Source organism: Bos indicus x Bos taurus, chromosome 15, assembly GCF_003369695.1.
Source record: "Bos indicus x Bos taurus breed Angus x Brahman F1 hybrid chromosome 15, Bos_hybrid_MaternalHap_v2.0, whole genome shotgun sequence".
In the NCBI taxonomy this organism is placed as follows: domain Eukaryota; kingdom Metazoa; phylum Chordata; class Mammalia; order Artiodactyla; family Bovidae; genus Bos; species Bos indicus x Bos taurus.
The window spans coordinates 77518600-77540434 of NC_040090.1; the positions used below are offsets into that span (position 1 = coordinate 77518600).

The window sequence follows — 21835 nt, forward strand, 5'->3', positions numbered from 1 at the left end:
AAATACCAGTTAGAGCAAAACTTCCAAATTTGTATTATATTTTTTAGTTTCTAAATATGTTACCTGTACAAAATATTAAATTAAAATTTTAAGAAAGTTTACAGTCATGAATGAAGAACAACAAAGCTGTGATAAACAACTGTTTACTTAATTGTCTATTCATTTAGTTTATTCTCAAATATTAGAGTTACACCAAAGGTTCACCCAAAATGCATGATAGCTAATGCTTCCCCTTGCTATGAAAAAGGGATGGATTGGGGGTTTTAATGAGGTCAGAAAATTGTCGGATTCAGAGAATTGTTGGAGTTAAACTATCAGGGCAAAAGAACTAGAAAGAGGAGCCTAGTAGTTTAAATGGAATAATAAAGCCCTGGTAAGTTGCTTCAGTCATGTCTGACTCTGTGCGACCCCATAGACAGCAGCCCACTAGGCTCCTCTGTCCCTGGGATTCTCCAGGCAAGTATACTGGAGTGGGTTGCCATTTCCTTCTCCAAATAAAGCCCTAATACACAATAAATATTCAAAAAATGTAGACTTGAATATTCCTCAGTGAGTAGGAGGTACTGACTAGGAGATCATTAGATAATAGCAACAATAAATAGCAGTGAGTGTTTGTAAATGACCCAAGTTAGTTTTAAAAGTAGTTTTTAAATTCTCTTTGATAGTAAGTGGTGAGTGTTAATTAAAGCAAATCCCAAACTATAATCTAGCTCAACTAAACATTTTTTTTTTTAACAAATCACACACAAAACAATCAGTGTAATTGTTCACTAAGTTCAATAAAGTCCCATCTCTATGTTATCTTAGGTGCTCTGACTACACTTTATGTGAAAGATCCATTTAGACTTACACAGTCACATTCTAGAGATAAAATTATGTGCCTTCTGGCACTGTACAATCAAGAATGTTCCTATTTATCAGCTGGAGCCAAGACTAATTAGAGGTCAAACCTCAATGCCATCTGTAAAGGTAAAGGGTATAGACTCCCTAGATTCTTATTCTCTGTTCATGCAAGGGTAGGGAGTGATTAAAATACTTTAGGGAAGTCCATCTGTCTTGAACATCTTTAATTTCAACAAAGAAAGTTCATTTTTAATATTCATCAGGCTATGCACCTAGCCATTAATTTTACCAATAAACAATCATTTGGGACATTGCTTATGCTCATTAGAAAAACAATCAAAATCTAAAGCTTGATAGTTTCTGCCTCAAGAGGATTGGTCCTTAATGGTTAGAATATCCAGCAAACCATATCATAACTGGCAATTTTCACTAGTATTTTATGCAATCACTTGACTCTAGAGTTCAAGTTCAAACTAACCCATTCGTAATAATATACTGATTTTGCTTAAAAATTTTAAGGTGAATAACAAACATCAGAATCATGATGATATGGGTTTTTTTAAGGAGAAAGGAGAAAAAAATAATTTGGTAGCATCATTGAAGAGCTAGAAAGTCAGCTATCCTATCTCCAGGCCTTCAGTTATTTGTAGTTACTCGTATCTCCACCTAAGAGGGCTGCAGGAAAGCAATATCCTTTAAATAGAAGGTACGTTTCAACTTGAACAAGAAGGTGTGTACCAAAGGGCACAGTGGGAATTTTTGGGAAAGTGGATACTTACGGGAGCTAGGGATGGATTAGAGGTTGTGCGGAATGATATATGGATGAGTGCCCATATAATGTGTGACCCTGAACAAGTTACTTAGCTATGTTTCAGTTTCCTCAGTTGCAAATGGAGACTGGGGCTTCTCTGGTGGCTCAAACTATAAAGAATCTGCCTGAAGTACAGGAGACCCAGGTTCGATCTCTGAGTTGGGCAGATCTGTTAGAGAAGAGTATGTCAACCCACTCCAGTATTCTTGCCTGGAGAATCCCATGGACAGAGGAGCGTGGCATGCTTCAGTCCATGGCGTTCCAAAGAGCTGAACACAACTTAGTGATTAACGCTTTTTTTCTTTCAAAGGCCTTAGTGAGAATAAAGTAGTTAATACTTATACAGTGCTCAGAAATAATGTCTTTAACAGTAAATGCTCAATAAATGTTAACTGCTATTTTTATATCTTCCCCTTTTCTTAATAAGGATATTTGTAAAATTTGTCAGAAATTTATGGAATTATGAGGCTAGATATAATGGGGTTTGCATGCCAGATCAAAGAGCCTGGACATTTCTCAGATTTCATTTTCCCAAATAAGTATTCTTAAAATTGGTGATGAGAATTTTGAGATAACTATTTCTTATTGGGAAGTGTATGTTTAAATTTAAAATATACTGTTCAAAATAAATTTGTCACAAGAGTTTTAAGAAAGTATTTTATCATTGGCCAATTAAATTATGTATAAAGAGATTGTTGAAGTGATTCTGTACTATTTGATCTTTATTATTTCCTTAGTTCTTCAAAGACCAGTTCTTCCATTAGAAGATGCCCTCAAACAAATTCAGGAATCCAACTTAAAATCAGAAGTAAACCTTCCCTCTTCCCACAGACCAATAATAAACTGGAGGTAAGTAACTTATGATTATCATGTATAGTTACTAATATACAATAATTAAATAGCTCTCTAGTTGCTGAGTTTACAGGCCTTTTCATCAGTTACTCCTCACCTCTATTTTATAGTATACTGTTTTATTTTCACACATTGAATTGGAGTGTAATATTAATTTCTTCAAGAGTAAGTAGAAATTTTAGTTTCTTGTCTTTAGTTTTAGTGTTGCCTACGTTGAGTAATTTTCTATGGGAGCTATAATAAAAACCATTTAAAAATAGTGAAACTGGTTTTACTGAGAGGAAAAAAAGTTGAATAACAGTGATATAAATTTAGATAAAAAGAGTAACTTTATGATAGAAATAGGGTTTTCCTCACTGAAAATCTTTCCTGGATGCATATATTTTAAAAAGCTACTACAGTGCCCCCTGGTTCCTCTCTAGGTTAGTGTAAATGAATCATCTTGATTCAGTAGAATGGACCAACCAACTAGAGAGTACCCTCTGACATCCTGTATTTTCCATTTATTTACTATAAATGTTTCTTGAACCTACTATGTACACAGCAGTAGATCAGCCATTGTGAAGGGGATATGGAGAAATATGATATTCAAAAATATAATCCCAAGAATATAATCTAGGAGAAAGTGAAATAATGCTTTAAAAATTATAGAACAGTACCAAATGGGTAATAATAATGCTATTTAATGTTTACATATATAAAGATATATATACATAATTCATATGTAAAGTGTGTTAATATTTTAACTGTTTATAATGTATGTACTAAAGTATTTCCATTTTTAGAATACCTGTGGCAAACTCTTCCCTTAATCAGATATAAGAACAATTAAATTCATTCTCTCAAGTCTTTATTATAGTTCAAGAAAGACCTCATGGAATAGAAGAATCTTCAGCAAAGCTTTGAAGAAAATAGGAGTTAATCGTGAAACAAGTGGGTAGATGGTATTCCAGACAGAGGGATGAGACTGTGGAAAGGCCAAGAGTAGTAGAAGGAATGATATGTTCCCGGAATAAGAGTATGGCTGAATAACAGAATGCAAAGTAGCAATAGCTTCACTAGATATGAGATTAGAAAAGTAAATACACCTGTATGCTAAGGAATAGAAGCTTTATCCTGAGAGTTTTCAGAGGAGTCAGTTAAGGATGGGTAATAAGATCAGCTTTTCCTGTTTAGACTTCCCTGGTGGCTCAGACGGTAAAGCGTCTGCCTACAATACAGGAGACCAGGTTCAATCCCTGGGTCAGGAAGATCCACTGGAGAAGGCAATGGCAATGCACTCCAGTACTCTTGCCTGGAAAATCCCATGGACGGAGGAGCCTGGTAGGCTACAGTCCATGGAGTCGCAAAGAGTCGGACACGACTGAGCGACTTCCCTTTCCCTTTTCTTTCCTGTTTGACATATCATTCTAATCTATTGTGAACAAGTGTGGATAACTGATTGAAAGAGGACAAAACAGACTATTTCAGTATCTGTAACTGAAAATACATAGGTCTGAAGCTCAAGAGAAAGATTTAGACTTAAGATATTAGAAGCCAAAACAATGGATGAAGTCAGCAGTGGAGAGTATGTACTATGACAGCAGAACTAGGATAGAGCACTATAGAAGAGCAATATATAAGGAAGTGAAAAAAGAGAAGCCTGCAGATAGGAACAGAATAGTTGGTAGAGACTGTATATAGGGAGAAGATGGAACTAAGCAAGTATAGACTTTCACGGGGAATAAAAGCTTATGGAAATCAAATGGCTTCTAGGTAATCATTAATATAAAAAGTTTTACCAGTTGGGATACTGGCAGAAAACATGTAGCATTTAAAAGGGGTAACTGAAAAGAGGTTAGTAAAGAGACTGGGATGCCAACAAAGGATGATGAAGCAACCCCAAAACTGACAGCAAACTCAGTATTATCATAACAAACTTTAAACTGAAAAGAGCTGTAGCTGTACAAGAGGGCTACTAGGCAGAGGAGCATTGCCACTGCTAAACCAAGCCAAGCGGAGAGGAAGCCAGAGAAGCGGTTGTCAAAAACCACTTTGTTCTGTCACATTCCCATTTCTTGCTAGTACCTTTCATTGGTCAAAACAGCCATAAATCAAAAGGCAGGTATCATTCAGTCTCTGCCTAGCAGAGATAAGTGTGGAAAATGAATATGGAGTGGCAAAGAGAAAATATCCAGCTTAGAGGGAATATGTCCCATATATTTCAAAATAGAAAAGTCACTCTGGCAGTTTTTGTCAAATTTCAGTGGAGGGATGGAGACAGAAAAAAGATTGCAATGAGTTGAAAGGAAACTGCAGAGTGAGAAAGAAAAAATACCAACTGTAGCTTGGCTGTGAAAGGAAAAGAGTGGTAGAACAGTAGCCAAAGGGGATGTAGGGCCAAAATATGGCTTTTTCTCTTATGATGGAAGAAATATTATCCTGTTAAATATGAATGTTAAACTAATGAGTAACAGAAATGCAGTCTAGAAAGGTAGAGAATAAAAATGTGAAGTCTTAAGTACCTATTATATGCTGTACATTGATTAGCAAGAGTTATAATATGAATGAAATATGGTCCTCTGCCCAATAAGTGTTTGCAGTTACATTATAATACCATGTAATGGTAATTACACCGTAAGACTCGAACAAAACTGTGTAATGTGTGCAGTTACAGAAATACTAGCAAAGTGATAAAGGTGGCTCAGTCAGTAAAGACTCCACCTTCAATGCAGGACCCGAGTTTGATTTTTGGGTCAAAAGATCCCCAGGAGAAGGGAATGGCAACCCACTCTAGTATTCTTTCCTGGAGGATCCCATGGACAGAGGAACCTGGCAGGCTACAGTCCATGGGATCACAAAGAGTTGGACACAACTGAGTGACTAAGCATACACACACACGTGATAAAGTACAAAATTTAAAGTTGGAGAGGAGACTTAAAGGATGAGTACATATTGTCTACTAATTAAGCACAGGTTGATTTCTGGCATGTTCAGGCCTACAGTGTTGTAAAAGGCAAAGACGCCTGAGGACATAGAATTTGTTCAGAGTAACAAGACTGTAGTATATGTTGCTGGTAGGACGAGAGATTATCTAGAAATGTAGATTGAGGTCAGATGTGAATGCTTGTATTTCTAGCTAGGAAGTTTTTATTTCACCCTATAACTAGTAGAGAGCCAATGGAGGTTTTTAAACAGAGTGACATAGTCCTCTTTATATTGGAAGATAATTGGTGTGAATGTTGGAGAATGAAAAGAATGGAAAGAAACTGGAAACAAGGAGACTAGAAAAACTTAATGGGCTAATCCAAGTGACAGATCATTACTACCTAAACTAAAATAGTACTATTTTGTATAGTGAGAAAAGGAGGGCCCTCCCTGGTCATCCATTGGTTAAGACTTTGCCTTCCAGAGGGTGCAGGTTTGATCCCTGGTTGGGGAGCTAAGATTCCACATGCCTCATGGCCAAAAAAAGCAAAACAGAGGCAATATTGTAACAAATTCAATAACACTTCTAAAAAAAGGAAAAGACAGATCTAATAAAGAATAAAATTATTTTGAGAGATTAGAAGGAAAAGATGAGAGAATAAGAAAAAATGAAAATGCCCTTTATGGCAGAGAAGAGACATAAACGTTTAAGAATGTTGATCAATCAGAAGTATAAGAAGTAGAGTATAAAAAATGGGAGCTGAAGAGGACCTGAGCTTACCTCCCATAATAAACAATGCAAAAATACATCCACATGTGGAACAATTCATGGAAAGCTAACTGGAAACTTGCAGAAGGACCCTTATATAACCAAGGTTGTAAGATACATGTGTAATCAGGCAGGATAGGAAGAAAGCATCAGGTAAGGGGTCTGTGCCTCTAGGAGAGGACTGAAAGGAAAAGGGAGATCATGCCGGCAGACACTCACCCTAAGAAGTGAGTGAATCCAACCATAGCCTGGGCATCCCCATCCTGGAGTCCTGCACATAGGAGACAAGCCCCTTTGGCTGCTTGGAGAACCACTGAGAAGGCTAGAGAAGCCTAGACTCCACTCGAGGAGAGTGCAAGTGTTAGCTTGCCACCAGACAGGGCAGAGAGAGGTATACCCTAGTAGCTGCCGCCATGCTACACCCCCCAGTCTGAGCCAAGTGAAGGTTACCCTGCTTACTCCAAGCCACAGCTCGGCCCTGGATCTCAGGCATTCAGGACCTGGGAAAGAGTCAATCTAAAGATCCAAAGGTGTCCTGGGGGCCAGGGATGTAGTCTAGATAGAGCAGTGTCCATTGCTGGTGCTTACTCAAATAGCACCCAAGAAATAGCCCAGACTTGAATTCCCACAACCACTAGGCCAAGTTAAAGCCTAGTGCTGCTGCTGCTAAGTCACATCAGTCGTGTCCAACTCTGTGTGACCCCATAGACAGCAGCCCAACAGGCTCCCCAGTCCCTGGGATTCTCCAGGCAAGAATACTGGAGTGGGTTGCCATTTCCTTCTCCAATGCATGAAAGTGAAAAGTGAAAGTGAAGTCACTTAGTTGTGTCCGACTCTCAGCGACCCCATGGACTGTAGCCTACCAGGCTCCTCCATCCATGGGATTCTCCAGGCAAGAGTACTGGAGTGGGGTGCCATTGCCTTCTCCATAGAAGGCATTTGAAAGTGAAAGTGAAAGTGAAGTCATGTCCGACTCTTTGTGACCCCATGAACTGTAGCCTATCAGGCTCCTCCGTCCATGGGATTTTCCAGGCAAGAGTGCTGGAGTGGATTGCCTAGTGCAGGGAGAAGGAAAAATACACATTTAAAGGAAGCAGAACCAGCTTGAACCCAAATTTGAGGGCTTTTGCTCCCACCACTTAGGAGCAGATCTCACCCCTGACAGGACAGTGATGGCCACTGAGCATAGACGTACTGTCCCACACCCTGCACAGACTCTGAACTCCTCCATTACCAGCCATACCCCCTTTCCAATGTGGTAGAGGCCAGCATACCATGAGGAAAGACATGACTTGCATCCACATCTAATCCAGCCCTCCCCCCAAATACATTGGGCACACACAGTCTGCATAGGGACACACCCACATAAGAACACCCCTTCAAGACTGTAATAGGTAACTGTTTCACCTAAAGTCAGAGACACAGAAAGTTAAGTAAAATAAAAGGGCAGAGGAACCTGCAACCTAAGATAGTCTACCCAGTGAGATTATCATTTAGAATAGAAGATGAGATAAAGAACTCCTCAGACAAGCAAAAACTAAAAGAATTCAGCAATAATAAACCTACCCTAAAAGAAATGTTGAAGGGTCTTCTCAAAATGAAAAAGAAGAATCTATAGGAAAGAGAAAACCCCAATAGGAAAGACATATATAGTGGGGATTGAAGATCACTTAAATAAGCTAGCTGCTGCTGCTGCTAAGTCACTTCAGTCGTGTCCAACTCTGTGCTACCCCAGAGAAGGCAACCCATGAGGCTCCCCTGTCCCTGGGATTCTCCAGGCAAGAACACTGGAGTGGGTTGCCATTTCCTTCTCCAATGCAGGAAAGTGAAAAGTCAAAGTGAAGTCGCTCAGTCGTGTCCGACTCTTAGTGACCCCATGGACTGTAGCCCACCAGGCTCCTCCATCCATGGGATATTCCAGGCAAGAGTACTGGAGTGGGGTGCCATTGCCTTCTCCGAAATAAGCTAGCACATAGATTAAAAGACAAAAGTTGTAAAGCAACTGTAACTACAATAAATAAATAATTACATCAGAAATACAAAATGTGGGGTAGAGTAGTAAAAAATGTAGATCTCTTAGAATGTGTTTGAATTTAAATGACTATGAGTTTAAAGCAAGTAGACATAATTAAGGTTTAACGTATATGAACACCATGGTAACCACAAATAGATACACAACAATCAAAAAGCATGGAACTCAAGCATACTACAAAAGAAAATCATCAAGCCAGGAAAAGAGAGAGACAAAAAGAGAGAAAAATGACAAAACAACTGGAAAACAAGTAATAAATTGGTAATAAGTATATACCTATTAATAAATTACTTTACATATCACTGGATTAATGCTTCAATCAAAAGACACAGCTAGCTAATTGGATTTTTAAAAAGACCCTTCTATATGCTGCCTACAAGAGATTCATTTAAGGCAAAAGATACAAACTGAAAGTGAGGAGACAGAAAAGTATATTTTATGCAAATGGAGATGACAAAACAAAGGCTTAATGAAAGACAAAAAGAGTACTATGTAATGATAAAAAGAGATCAGTACAAGAAGAGGATATGTACTGTTTAACATATACATACCCAATACAGTAGCACCTAACTGTATAAACACTAACAAACATAAAAGGAGAAATTGACAGTAGTGCAGTAATTACAGGAGACTTTAACACCCCACAGATATCAATGAACAGATCATCCAGAAAGAAAATCAATAAGGCAGTTGTGGTAAAGTAATTCTTTGCCACCCCATGAACTGCAGCATGCCAGGCTTTCCTGTCCTTCACTGTCTCCTGGAGTTCGCTCAAATTCATGTCTATTGAGACAGTGATACTATCTAACCATCTCATCCTTTGCCACCCTCTTCTTCTTTTGCCTTCTTCTTTCCCAGCATCAGGGTCTTTTCCAATGAGTCAGCTCTTTGCATCAGGTGGTCAAAGTATTGGAGCCTCAGCATCAGTCCTTCCAATGAATATTCCAGGTTGATTTCCTTTAGGATTGACTGGTTTGGTCTCTTTGCAGTCCAAGGGGCTTCTCTGATGGCTTAGACTGTACAGAATCCACCTGCAATGCAGGAGATCCGGGTTTGATCCCTGGGCAAGGAAGATCTCCTGGTTAAGGGAATGACTACCTACTCCACTATTCTTGCCTGGTGAATTCCATGGACAGGGTAGCCTGGTGGGTAACAGTCCATCCAGTCTCAAAGAGTCAGACATGACTGAACAACTAACATATATCACATACTAGGTCTCAAAAGAAGACTCAACAAATTTAAGAGGATAGAAATTATATCAAGCTTTTTCTTTTATAACCTCAAGAGTATGAAACTAGAAATCAACTACAGAAAGAAAAACAGAAAAGAATAAACATGTGGAGACTATACAACATGCTACTGAAAAAAAAAAAAAGAGAGGGTAACGAATAAATCAAAGAGTAAATCAGAAAATATCTCAAAACAAATGAAATGGGAAGCAAAACTTTCCAATTTATGTGATACAGAAAAAGCAGTTCTAAGAGGGAAGGTCATAGCAATACAGTCCTTCCTCAAGAAATAAGAAAAAATCTCAAAACAACCTAACCTATCACCTAAAAGAATTAGAAAAAGAAAAAAGTCCAAAGTTAGCAGAAGAAAGGAAATAATGATATCACATACATGTGGAATCTGAAAAATAATAGGAATGAATCTATTGATGTATACGAAACAGAAACCAACTCACAGGCATTGAAAACAAACTTATGGTTGTCAAAGGGGAAAGGAGGGATAAATTATGGGATTAACAGATGCAAACCACTTATATATAAAATAAACAAGCAAAAAGGATTTATTGCATAGCATAAGGAACTATAGTTAATATCTGTAATAATCTATAATAAAAATAATCTGAAAAAATATATATATAACTGAATCACTTTACTGTACACCTAATACCATACTTTAAATCAGCTGTGCTTCAATTTTTTAAAAAGTTATTTCCTAGGAGAGAAAAAAACAGTAGAAAAAAATGAACGAAACCAAGAGCTAGTTTTTTGAAAAATAAACAGGCTCACCAAGAAGAAAAGAGAGAGGATCCAAATAAAATAAGAAAATAAAGACGATAAATTACAACCAATACCACAGAGATACAAAAAAAATCATAAGAGTACTATGAACAGTTTATATGCCAATAGATTGGACAGCCTACAAGAAGTGGACAAATTTCTTGAAACATACAGCTGCCAAGACAGTCAAGAAGAAATAGACAGTTTGAACAGAAGACCATTCACTAGACGTGAAGTTGAATTTTTAAAAAAAGAAAAATGCCCAGCAAACAAAATTCAGAACAGGACAGCTTTGCAGGGCAATTCTACTGAATGTATAAAGAAGAATTAATACCTGTCCTAATCAAACTATTTCATAAACTTGAAGAGTTTATTAGAATACTCCCAAATTCATCCTACAAGATGATCCTTACCCTGATACCAAAATGAGGCAAAGACACTACAAAAAAAGAAAAAATTATAGGCCAATATTTTTGATGAATATAGATGCAGAAATCTTCAACAAAATGTTAGCAAACTAAATCCAACAGTACGTAAAAATAATCATACATCATGATCAAGTTGAATTTATTCCAGGGTCACAAGGATGGTTTGAGATACATAAATCAATCGATTTGATAAACCATATTAACAAAAAGAAAGAAAAATTATGTGATTGTCTCAATAGATAACAGAGAAAAACAGAAAAAATTCAGTGTCTATTTATGATAAAAAGCCCTCATCAAAGTGTGTATAGAGGGAACATATCTCAGCATAATGAAGGCCATTTTATGACAAATCCAATAGCCCACATCATATTCAATTGTGAAAATTTTTTAAATTTTCCTTTAAAATCAAGGACAAGACAAGAATGTCCACTTTCACTGCTTCTATTTAACATAGTGTTGGAATTCCTAACCACAGAAACAGCAATAAAAGGAATCCAAATTTGAAGATGAAGAGGTAAAACTCGCTCTGCAGATGACATAACACTCTATATAGAGAACTTCTATAGTCTCCACCCAAGAACTATTAATATTAGAAACTAATGAATTTAGCAAGGTTGTGGGATATAAGAATAATATGCAGAAATCTATTGTCTTTTATACACTAATAATGAAATATCAGAAATATAAAGTAAACAATCCTGTTTAAAATCACATCAAAAAATAAAATACCTAGGAGTAAACTTAGCCAAGAGAATAAAAGGCCTGTACTCTGAAAACTGTAAAACCTGATGAAGGAAATTGAAGATGATTCAAAGAAATGTAAAGATATTCCATGCTGTTGAATTGGAGGGAGTAATATCATTAAAACGGACATACTACCCAAAGCAATCTACAGATTTAATGCAATCTCTATCAAAATACCTATAACATTTTTTCACAGATCTAAAACAAATAATACTACAATTTATATGGAATGACAAAACATCCAGAAATGACAAATCCTGAGAATAAAGAACAAAGCTGGAGATACAACCCTCTCAGACTTGTGACTATACTACAAAGCTCCAGTAATCAAACAGTAGTGTTATTGGCACAACAGACACATTGACTAATGAAACTGAATAGAGAACCCAGCAATAAACCCACACACTTACAGTCAGTTAACCCATGACAAAGGTGACAAGAATACACAATGGAGAAAAGACAAGCTGTCCAGAAAACTGGACAGCTACATGTAACAGAACGAAGTTAGAACATTCTCTAACACAGTGTACAAAAGTAAAAACTCAAATGGATTAAAGACATAAATGTAGTATGAGAAACTATAAAACTCCTAGAAGAAAACATAAGCATAACAAGCTTTGACATAAATCATAGCAATTTTTTTTGAATCTGTCTCTTAAGTCAGTGGAAATAAGAGCAAAAATAAACCAATATGATCTAATTAAATGCAAAAGCTTTTGCACAACAAAGGAAACCATCAACAAAATGATAACTTTTTAAAAATTGGAGAAAATATTTGTAAATGATATAACTGAAAAGGGGCTAATAGCCAAAATACATAAACAGTTCAGTTTAATACTTAGAAATCGCATCCCAGTTTTCCAGATGATTGGATTAAGATGTGTTATGTATATGGTGGAATATTATTCAGCCATAAAGAAGAATAAAATTGTACCATTTGCAGCAGCATGGATGGACCTAGAGAATACAGTGCTTAGTGAAATAAGTCAAACAAAAGCAGGTATTATATGATATCACTTATATGTGGAATCTAAAAATACATATAAATGTACATGCAAAACAGACATACATATATAGAAACAAACTTGTTGTTGCCAGAGAGAGGGGGAAGGACAAATTAGAGATATGAGATTAACAGATACAAACTACTATATATAAAATAGATAAATGGGACTTCCCTGGTATTCAGTGGTTAAGACTCCCTTAAACTGCAGGGAGCCCAGGTTCCATCCCCGGTGAGGGAACTAAGAACCTGCATGCTGTGTAAATCAAAAAAATAATAACAAAATAAAATAGATAAGCAACAAGAATATACTGTATAGTATAGAAAATTATGCCCTTTATCTTACAGTAACCTATAATTGAGTATAACCTGCAAAAATACTGAATCAGGTGCTGTATACATGAATTTAACATAATAATGTAAATCATCAAAGAATAAGTTAAAGAATAAGAATAATGTGATAAGTTTCATATAGAATAAAGTATCTCTTGATATAAAAATAATTGGAGTATGGAGAGGATAGTGCAGGAAAATCAAGAGATATTCAAGCAATGAGTTTAAAAGGACTTATGTTAAAAGAGTGGTAGTGAAATACAAAAGAAAGACAGAAGAAAAATATTTCATGGAAAGACTGTATTATAGCTTTGGTGTATGGTGGGATAAAGAAAATGAAAGAAGTAAAAAAATCAAAAGAGGGTGAAATTTTGAATCTTGATCATTGAGGGAATTTCCTGACTTTAAAAATTATAAAGAATGTAATAAAAGTGTATAGGTTTAACAAGATATTATTAAACTTCATTTGAGCTTTCTGAATTTAGAGAGTGAATATCCAAGTAGAAATGTATAAAAACAGTTGAACGTACGATGAAACAAGAGCTCAAGGCTATATAAATAAATTTTAAAATCATGATTGTATATGTTATTGCTCAATTTTTATGTGTAGTTATGCCTGCCCCACCAAACTGTAATATTGTAGAGAACAATAGCTTAATCTCACTCATGCAAATATTCCCTATGATGCTTAGTTCAGTGCTGTGCATGTTGGAAGTATTCAACAAATACTTTAAACAGAGAAACATCACTGGCATTATGAAAACTCAGAGGATATAAACATGACCTGAAACTTAATAAATGAGGAAGATATTTATCAGAGACATTGAGAGGGAACTCCGGAAAGATGGAACAAATAGTATGTGAAAAAGAACAAAGGTATAAAAGGACATGCTGTATTAAGAGAGCTGAAAGAGGTGGTTCATTTTGTTCATTTTAATTTTTATTTTATATCGGAGCATAGTTGATTAACAGTGTTGTGTTAGTTTCAGGTATATTGCAAAGTGATTCAGTTATGTATATATACATGTATCTATTTTTCAAATTCTTTCCCCATTTAGGTTATTACAGAATATTGAGCAGTGTTCCCTGTGCTATACAGTAGATTTTTGTTGGTTATCTATTTTAAATATAGCAGCGTATACATGTCAATCCCAAACTCCCAATCTGTCTCTTCCCTTCTGGTAACTATAAGTCTGTGGTAATTTATTTTGACTAATGTGTACATTGAGAAATTGTAGACAGATAGGTTGTTTAGAAAGGAAGCCATGAATTAAGACATGAAGAGCTTTGTTAAGGAATTTGTCCTAAAAGCAGTTACTGAGAGATTTTAAGCAAGCATATAACATTTATATTTTAGGAATATTGTCAGGATGAGGAAGAATATAGTAAGACTAAAGGTCGAAAAATCAGACAAAATGGTAGTTTAGTTAATGAAAACAATGACTTATGAAGACCTACTTAGTAGGTAGAATCAACATGATTTGGTAACTTTTTAAGAACCAAAAGGTGAATGGGAGGAATCAAGAATGACTGTGGAGAATGGATTTGGTTAGTTAATGGATAGTGAAACGATTTATCAAAATAAGGACTGTTCAGGACAAAGTGGTTTAAGGGAGAGAGTAACTGGAAGGATGATGACAAATTGTGAGTTTGAGACACTTATGAGCTATTCTGGAGTCAATTTCTCATTGGTAAGATGTCTGGGCCATGAATGTAGGTATGATAGTTGTCAATGAATGGATAAGTTAAAGCCATAGTTCAGTCCCTGGTGGCTCAGATGGTAAAGAATCTGCCTGCAGTGCAGGATACCCAGGTTTGATCCATGGGTTGGGAAGGTCCCCTAGAGAAGGGAATGGCAACCCACTCCAGTATTCTTGCCTGGAGAATTCCATGGACAGATGAGCCTGGTGGGCTATAGTGCATGGGGTCACAAAGAGTCAGACACAACTGAGTGACTAACACTTTAGTACCCACTAGTGGTGGTCTTGGTTCAGCTGAACACTCAAACTCATGACTGCAGTAGACCAGGTTTGACCTCAATTAGAAGACATAAAACACTGCATGCCAACAGGCAACATTCTTCAGTAGGCGGAATCCTCATGGCATGCTGCGAAATAGTTAAAGGGCTCATCTTTGCTATCCCCCTTTTCCCACAATGCACAGACAACCTGGGTTAGAAATCCTCTGTTCTAAACAGGAGCCAATATTTCTTGTAATGACTATATGAATAGCTTCCATGCAAGCGATATGTTCAGTTTTAAGAATTACCACACTTGGGGAAACCCAAAGCTATAGCTTCCTACCAGTCCTTCCTATAAGTCCTTCCTATGACTTACTCACAGTCCTGTCAGTACAGACAGTTTATCCATGAAGGGTCATTTTTTATATCTGTGTGCCTGAAACACACTCCTAGTTCTGCTAATAATCCAGGGGACAGAGATAAAGAGTTAACCCAGAGTTGAATTGGTCCACAGAGGATGGATTAACCCTTCACTTACATACAGATACAGATAAGATCACACAGACAATATGAATAAGATTACACAGAGAATATGGATAGACAAGCAGAGGATTGCATAACTCTCAAAAAATCTAGCATATCCAAGCAAAGAAAGAGGAGCTCAAGAAAGAGCCTGAGGAGGAACAACCAGAGAAGTTACAAAATATCCAGGAACATATGATAATATGAAAACCGAGGGAATTAAAGTCAAGAAAGATAGTGGTCAAGAAGTGTCTCTTTTTGCAGTTAGGTCAATTAGTTAATCACTAGCAAAAGCAGTACATTGGAATGGTAGAGACAGAAGCCAGACAGCAGTAGATTAAGAAACGAATGGAAGCTGAGGCAGTGAACACAGTGTAATTTTAGAGTACTCACTGGAAATTTTTGTCTCAAAAAGGAAGATGACAGACAATTAGAGGGGGTTTAGGGTCCAGGGGAATTTAGAGGAATAAAAAATTTCCAGTAATTTAGTATAGAAGTAATGTGCATTTTTATATACAGGTTTTCTGCTCTACTAGATTTATTTTTCTGTGTATTATTATCCTGATAACATCAACTATTTTCAATCAAAAAAACTTTTGCACAATGAATAAAAGGATAGACATTTTTGTTCAACAGTATACACTTTCTAAAGTCTTAGAAGAGATAACACATCAGACAACTTTGATTTCACTGTAGCAAACAAACATGTAGTTATTGTTATACCAAATCTGTGCTAGGACCATTGTACCAATTTTCTTTTACAAGAAATTATTTCCATTCTAAACTAGAATACATAGTTTTCAGTTATTGTTGTAATATACTATTATTACTATGACTTCATGATGTCTATATCTCTATATACACATACATAAGTTTTATGTATTTGGAATACAACAAATGTATACAATTTATAGAGAGAACACCCTTGTTTACTTATTATAAAGTTAAGCTGCTCTCCACAGATAACTGACAGTATTAAAATAATGTATGTGAAAATGCTTTATAAACTATAAAGATGCTGTACTACAAATGTGAAAGCTTGGAATATTAAAGATCAGGTGTTAAGTTCATAGAAATATTTATATGTACTAGGATTAAAAATGTAATTAGGCTACAAATACTTATATGCGGTTATCACATTAAAAATACATTTTCTGTACAATATAAACCTAAAATGTGTTAAACAATAAGGTAATACCAAGAAACAGGGGCCTTCCAAAGAAGGGGAGATATATCTGTACTCACAAATGATTGTTCTAATGTAGAAAATATTAGTGGTAGATAAAAATAATTTAAGATGCTGTAATGTGATAATCTAAAGGAGAGAAGAATTGTATTAAAAATGGAAGGCATTCAGTGCTTAAGCCTCAAGAAAAATAAGACACATGTCCATATGAAAATAAAAACTACTTCAAGAAATAATGAGATATAAGAAATGACTAATAAAAATAAAAGCCTTCCATCACAACCAAATCCTTATCACAAAGATAATATACTTGACCCTTTTGGTAGACGTACACATAGAGCAAAAGAAACTACATTTTCCCCATATTTTTATACTTTAAGATAATGTTGTTAGATATCTATCTCCAATATCCATGTATTTGTGGTGAGACGGTTGATCCTGAACCACAGGCTACCTACCCTGAGAAATCTGACTAAAGCTGAGCAGTGATCTGTTTGACCTCTATTTGCCCTTTGTATCATCACTTTCAACCAGATTTTCTAGCCCATATTCATTATCTATATGACTATCAGACTTCTGAGAGGTGAAAATACTGTTAAAGGGCAAGGAATGAGAAAAGGGGAACCTGAATAAGTAACCTATGTACATTTCTCAACTCATGAGAGGACACTGGTTGATCAGAAGGACGTAATGCATGGACCCTCAGAACAAAGCATAGCATGAACATAGAGGGAGCCCAATACAGCGAAAAACCATCTTAATAAGGCTGTCTCTCTACTTCCCTGTTCAAATGCTTTTCCACCTATGCAGATCCATTCCTGCCTGTCCAGCTACCTCCACACCTGATCCCCACTTACCTAATAAGCTATCTCCCTTCAGAGCCCCATTGCTATCCCACCATTCCCAAATTCTTCCTAGCTATCCAACCGTTTCTTCCACCTGCCAGCCTGTCCATCCATCTGTCCCCTCTGCTCTTCCAAAGAACTTCTTAGCAGCCCCGTTACCATCCTACCCGATCAAGTATCTTCCTCGCCCACCAGCTTCAGTTACTTCTAGCTTTCCTGGCAGGTTCCCTCATCTGCCAACCCCAATTCCTTCTGGCCCACCTGACCATTTACCCCACCCACCCCGAGGTTCACCAGTCATTCCTGATTCAGACTCACAGAGCAAGTTGTTTTATAAAACTTTCAGATCCGAACATTCTCTTCCAGCACAGCATTCAACCCCAACAACTCTAATGCCTGCCCTTGTCCGTCGTTCCCTTCCAGCTCAACTGACTGTTCCTCCAACCCCTTTGGAAGGTTTTCCTGTTTTGAAGCCTTCCTGTTTAGCCAGTCATCCCCCTCATCAAACAGTCCCCACTCTTTCTGCTGTCACTCCGTTGCCTAAACATCCTGCTCAGTTAGATCCTTTTCCATCGGTCCAGCAATCTGTCCCACAAACCATAGCACTGTCAAATCTTCCCCAGGCCTTTGTAGGTCATCCATCTGTGTCAGTTCTGTCCAATCCGCCTCCCTGTAATTCTCCATCCTCCTCTTTGTCTTCACCTTCTAATTCCATATCCTCTTCTTCATCCTCTCTACAGCTCTCTTCCTCTTCATCTGTTCTTTCCTCCTCTCCTTCACCTTCCCCTACTACCTCTCCATTCTTACCTCTTTTGTCTATCCCTCTTTTTTCCTCTCCTTTGTATTCATCTCCCTCTCCATATTTGCCTTCAGCAAATTTAGATTTCCCCTCTCCCATTCCTTCTGTTTCTTCTTCTTTTATGATTTCTTCTTCCTTTCCCCCTGTGCTTCACTCTTCCTGTCTTTCTGCCTCTCCATCTCCTTTTATTCCTATACATTCCTTCAATCCTCCTCACTGGGGGAAGCAAGTAGAGAAGAGAAGAGAAGCAAGAGAAGCAAGAAAGAAATAGAGAAGAAAAAGTTGAGAGACGACAACTTAAAAGGTAAATAAATTTAGTTTATTAGATATTTCTGTAGATTTAGCAATACTTCATTTGGGAAGGGTGACTGAAAGGGAAGGAATATGTAAGAGAAACATAATCTCAGTGTTCAGGAACTTAGATACCTTTTTGCTCTCCTTAATCTCTCTGTGGTTGCAAAAGGATAGTCAGGAATCTAGTAATCATTGACTTTGACTATTCCAGTCTGTCCAAATAAAGATATATATGGATATTGGAGATAGATATATGTCACATGTGGCCACAAGTCACTTTTCAAAGTATTTTAATCCTCATTGAATTGAGGATAATTCAAGTGAATTGGGGATAAATACCCTTGGGATTCATACCGCCAGCCCTAATGCAATAGCAGTCAGCTTTTGATATACTTTCATCTCTCACCCACCCCAAAAAAATTTTCCTTTTTTTTTTTTTTTAATTTTCACTTTGTTCATATACTGAAGTGTAACATGCTGTAAGTTTCCAGAAGATGCAAAATTCTGAAACAGGATGATATCATCCACTGATAATTTGGAGCTGGCACTTTAACACACTAAAAATAGACTCTGCTTTAAAGGTGCCCCCTCTGTGCCATGAAAACCATGCTTATATTTGTGGTACAACTGAGAAAAATATGTTAGTATCTTCCAAACCTAGTAAAGTTAGATGGAATCCAAGTTTCCAAACGTATTAAAGTTAGATGGAAATTCCAGTCTACCCTGACAAGAAATTTTCATATTTTCTAACTGCTTGAATCTTCAACCAACTCTATTAGGGTTATAGGGATAGCACCATCTATGATATCAACTCAGAACTAAGGGTAGTGCAGCATGTTATTATCCAGATAGGGATGCTCTTAAAGAACTGAGGACTGACTCTGTACATCTATAGTAATTACTTCAATATCTATCCCAAATAGTAGAGGAATAGGATTTAATAAACAAAGCCATGAAAAATTGGGCATTCCTACACGAAGATGGAATGCTTTATTGACACTATAATCCCACATCCATTTTTATTCTATTATTGATTCCTTTAAATTCCCATTCTAATATATCTATATATTTCTCCAATATCCTTATATATGATTATCTGGACACACACAAACACATATTACATGATATGTCATTTGCATGTTAACTTTATTTAAGTATACTAAACATTTTTTATGTGTGGTTCACAGAGCTATAGATAATGACTTGCCTTCATCATTGTCAAAAAATGATCATAAGCATCAGAAATATCTCATATCCAAAATCAATTGTGGTCAAGAAATGGAAAACAGCAAGGCAAACTTGACTACTAACAAAGATGCATTCCAGCTTAAACTGGAGGAAACGCAGAAACTCCTAGAAGATCAGCATCTAAGCAGTTTGCAAGTATGAAACTCTAAATACATTATTAATATTTTAATATCTAGCAATAATTCTGTCCCATTTTTGCATTGTTATCCACTAAAGAAATATATAACACCAGCCAACGGTATGTTTGGATGAATCAGCACAGATTCATGACAGATACTAATGAGAGAAGGTTTTAATAGCTTTTTGCTCCAATTTTCTCTGTGCTCCTATTCTTCTTTTTCCACGTCTCATACATAGAAAAATATGCTTTATGAATGTTATTTTTTGAAAAATATGAAAGTTATTTGAAAGTATAATGTATCTTAAGTATCATTATAGATTGGATTATAAAATACAAATTAAAAATTATAATACATGTGGCTATTAAGTTCTTGATAAATAAATGGCATAATTAGCTAGAAATGGTGTTTCTCTTCTCTCTAGTACGGTGTTTACTTCAGTTTTTCCTACAAATGAGTATGGATTTCATACTAAACTTCCTGAAATGTTCATGCACTTTATTTTTTATGAGTAATTGCCCACATTTATAAGATTGTCAGTATGCTGATATCAAGATTAAATTTGTAATCTTGGCCTAGTTTATCCAGTAACTGAGCAATTGTGGCAAGGCTAGAAAAGCAAAACAGGAGACTTCATCTGGCTATGAAGAAGTGCCATCCTGCCACACACAACTATAATTCGGAATAAAATATATGAAACAGTTATTTTTAAACTGTGCAGAACAGGTAGTATAAGAGATGGTCTTGAATAAAGGGAAACAAATGAGGTAAGCCCTATGATCACATAGGCTTTTTACCTGGACATATCCTCCTGACAGGCCTCGGAAAAAATCCATAGGTATTTTAACTACCTGTCAAAAAAAGAAACACTCTTTTAAAGAAGACTGAAATTTAGACATACAGCATAATGTTCACAATGTCCAACACTCAGAACTCACTAGGTATGAAAAAGCAGAAAGCTATATGACCCATAACCAGAAGAAAAAATAGTCAATATAATCATAAATGACAGAGATAATTATCAGGCAAGAGTTTAAAGTAACTTTTACAAATGTGTTCAGAGAATTAAAGAAAAGTGAACATAATGAGAATGAAATTTTTGGAGGAACCAAATAGAATTTCTAGATCTGAAAAACATATTACCTGAAATTAAAATTATGCTAGTTGGACTTATCAATGAAGGCTCTATGGACAAAAGGATCAGTGGACAGAAATCATCCAGTCTGAAGCACTGGGAGAAAAAAGTCAGAAAAAATATATTTAACAAAACTTAGTGACATGAGGGACAATATCTAAATCTAACATTCATTTAATTAATCTCACAAAGAGGAGAGGGAACATTTAAAGAAACAGTGGCTGGGAATGTTTCAAGTTTGATGAAACTGCAAATCCATAAATTAAAGAAGCTCAACAAACTCCAAGATAAGTAAGTATACACTCATATGTATGTGCACACAGCCCATCACAAAAAAACCTTATCAAAATTAAATTAAGCTAAAGTGAGTAAAAGATGTATTACATGCAAGTTAACAAAGGTAAGATGAACCACACTAATTTCAGGCCAGAAGACAGTGAAACATTTTCAAAGTTCTGACAAGTAAAAAAAAAACTACCAACCTATAATCTATATTTAACTAAAATGTCGTTCTAAAATGAAAGCCAAATAGGCATTTTCAAATGAGCAACAGCTGAACACAACAGTATCTGCAATAAAAGATCCTCTGGAAAGTCTTTCAGGCAGAATGAAAATGATATCAAATGAAAACTCAGATCTATATAGTAACAAACAGATTAGTAGTTGTCAGTGGTGGGTAGGTATTTACTACAAAGAAGCATGAGGGAACTTTCAAAGGATGCTGCTGCTGCTAAGTCGCTTCAGTCGTGACCAACTCTGTGCGACCCCATAGACGGCAGCCCACCAGGCTCCCCCATCCCTGGGATTCTGTAGTCAAGAATACTGGAGTGGGTTGCCATTTCCTTCTCCAATTCATGAAAGTGAAAAGTCAAAGTGAAGTCGCTCAGTCATGTCTGACTCTCAGCGACCACATGGACTGCAGCCTACCAGGCTCCTCCATCCATGGGATTTTCCAGGCAAGAGTACTGGAGTGGGGTGCTGTTGCCTTCTCCATTCAAC

At 36.4% G+C, this 21835-nt stretch overlaps 1 protein-coding gene across 8 annotated transcripts in view; it reads left to right on the forward strand.

Annotated features, from left to right (window-relative positions):
• CEP126 (centrosomal protein 126) overlaps positions 1-21835 on the forward strand; it is a 140386-nt gene that overhangs the window by 55392 nt on the left and 63159 nt on the right. For 5 of the 8 annotated variants that reach the window (XM_027563919.1, XM_027563918.1, XM_027563920.1 and 2 more), the window contains exons 4-5: positions 2392-2503; positions 19522-19717. In XM_027563919.1, the coding sequence (XP_027419720.1) occupies positions 2392-2503; positions 19522-19717 (308 nt within the window). Of the gene's footprint in view, positions 1-2391; positions 2504-17206; positions 18345-19521; positions 19718-21835 lie in introns of those variants that run through there. The other 3 variants (XM_027563923.1, XM_027563925.1, XM_027563926.1) reach the window with 3 other exon arrangements.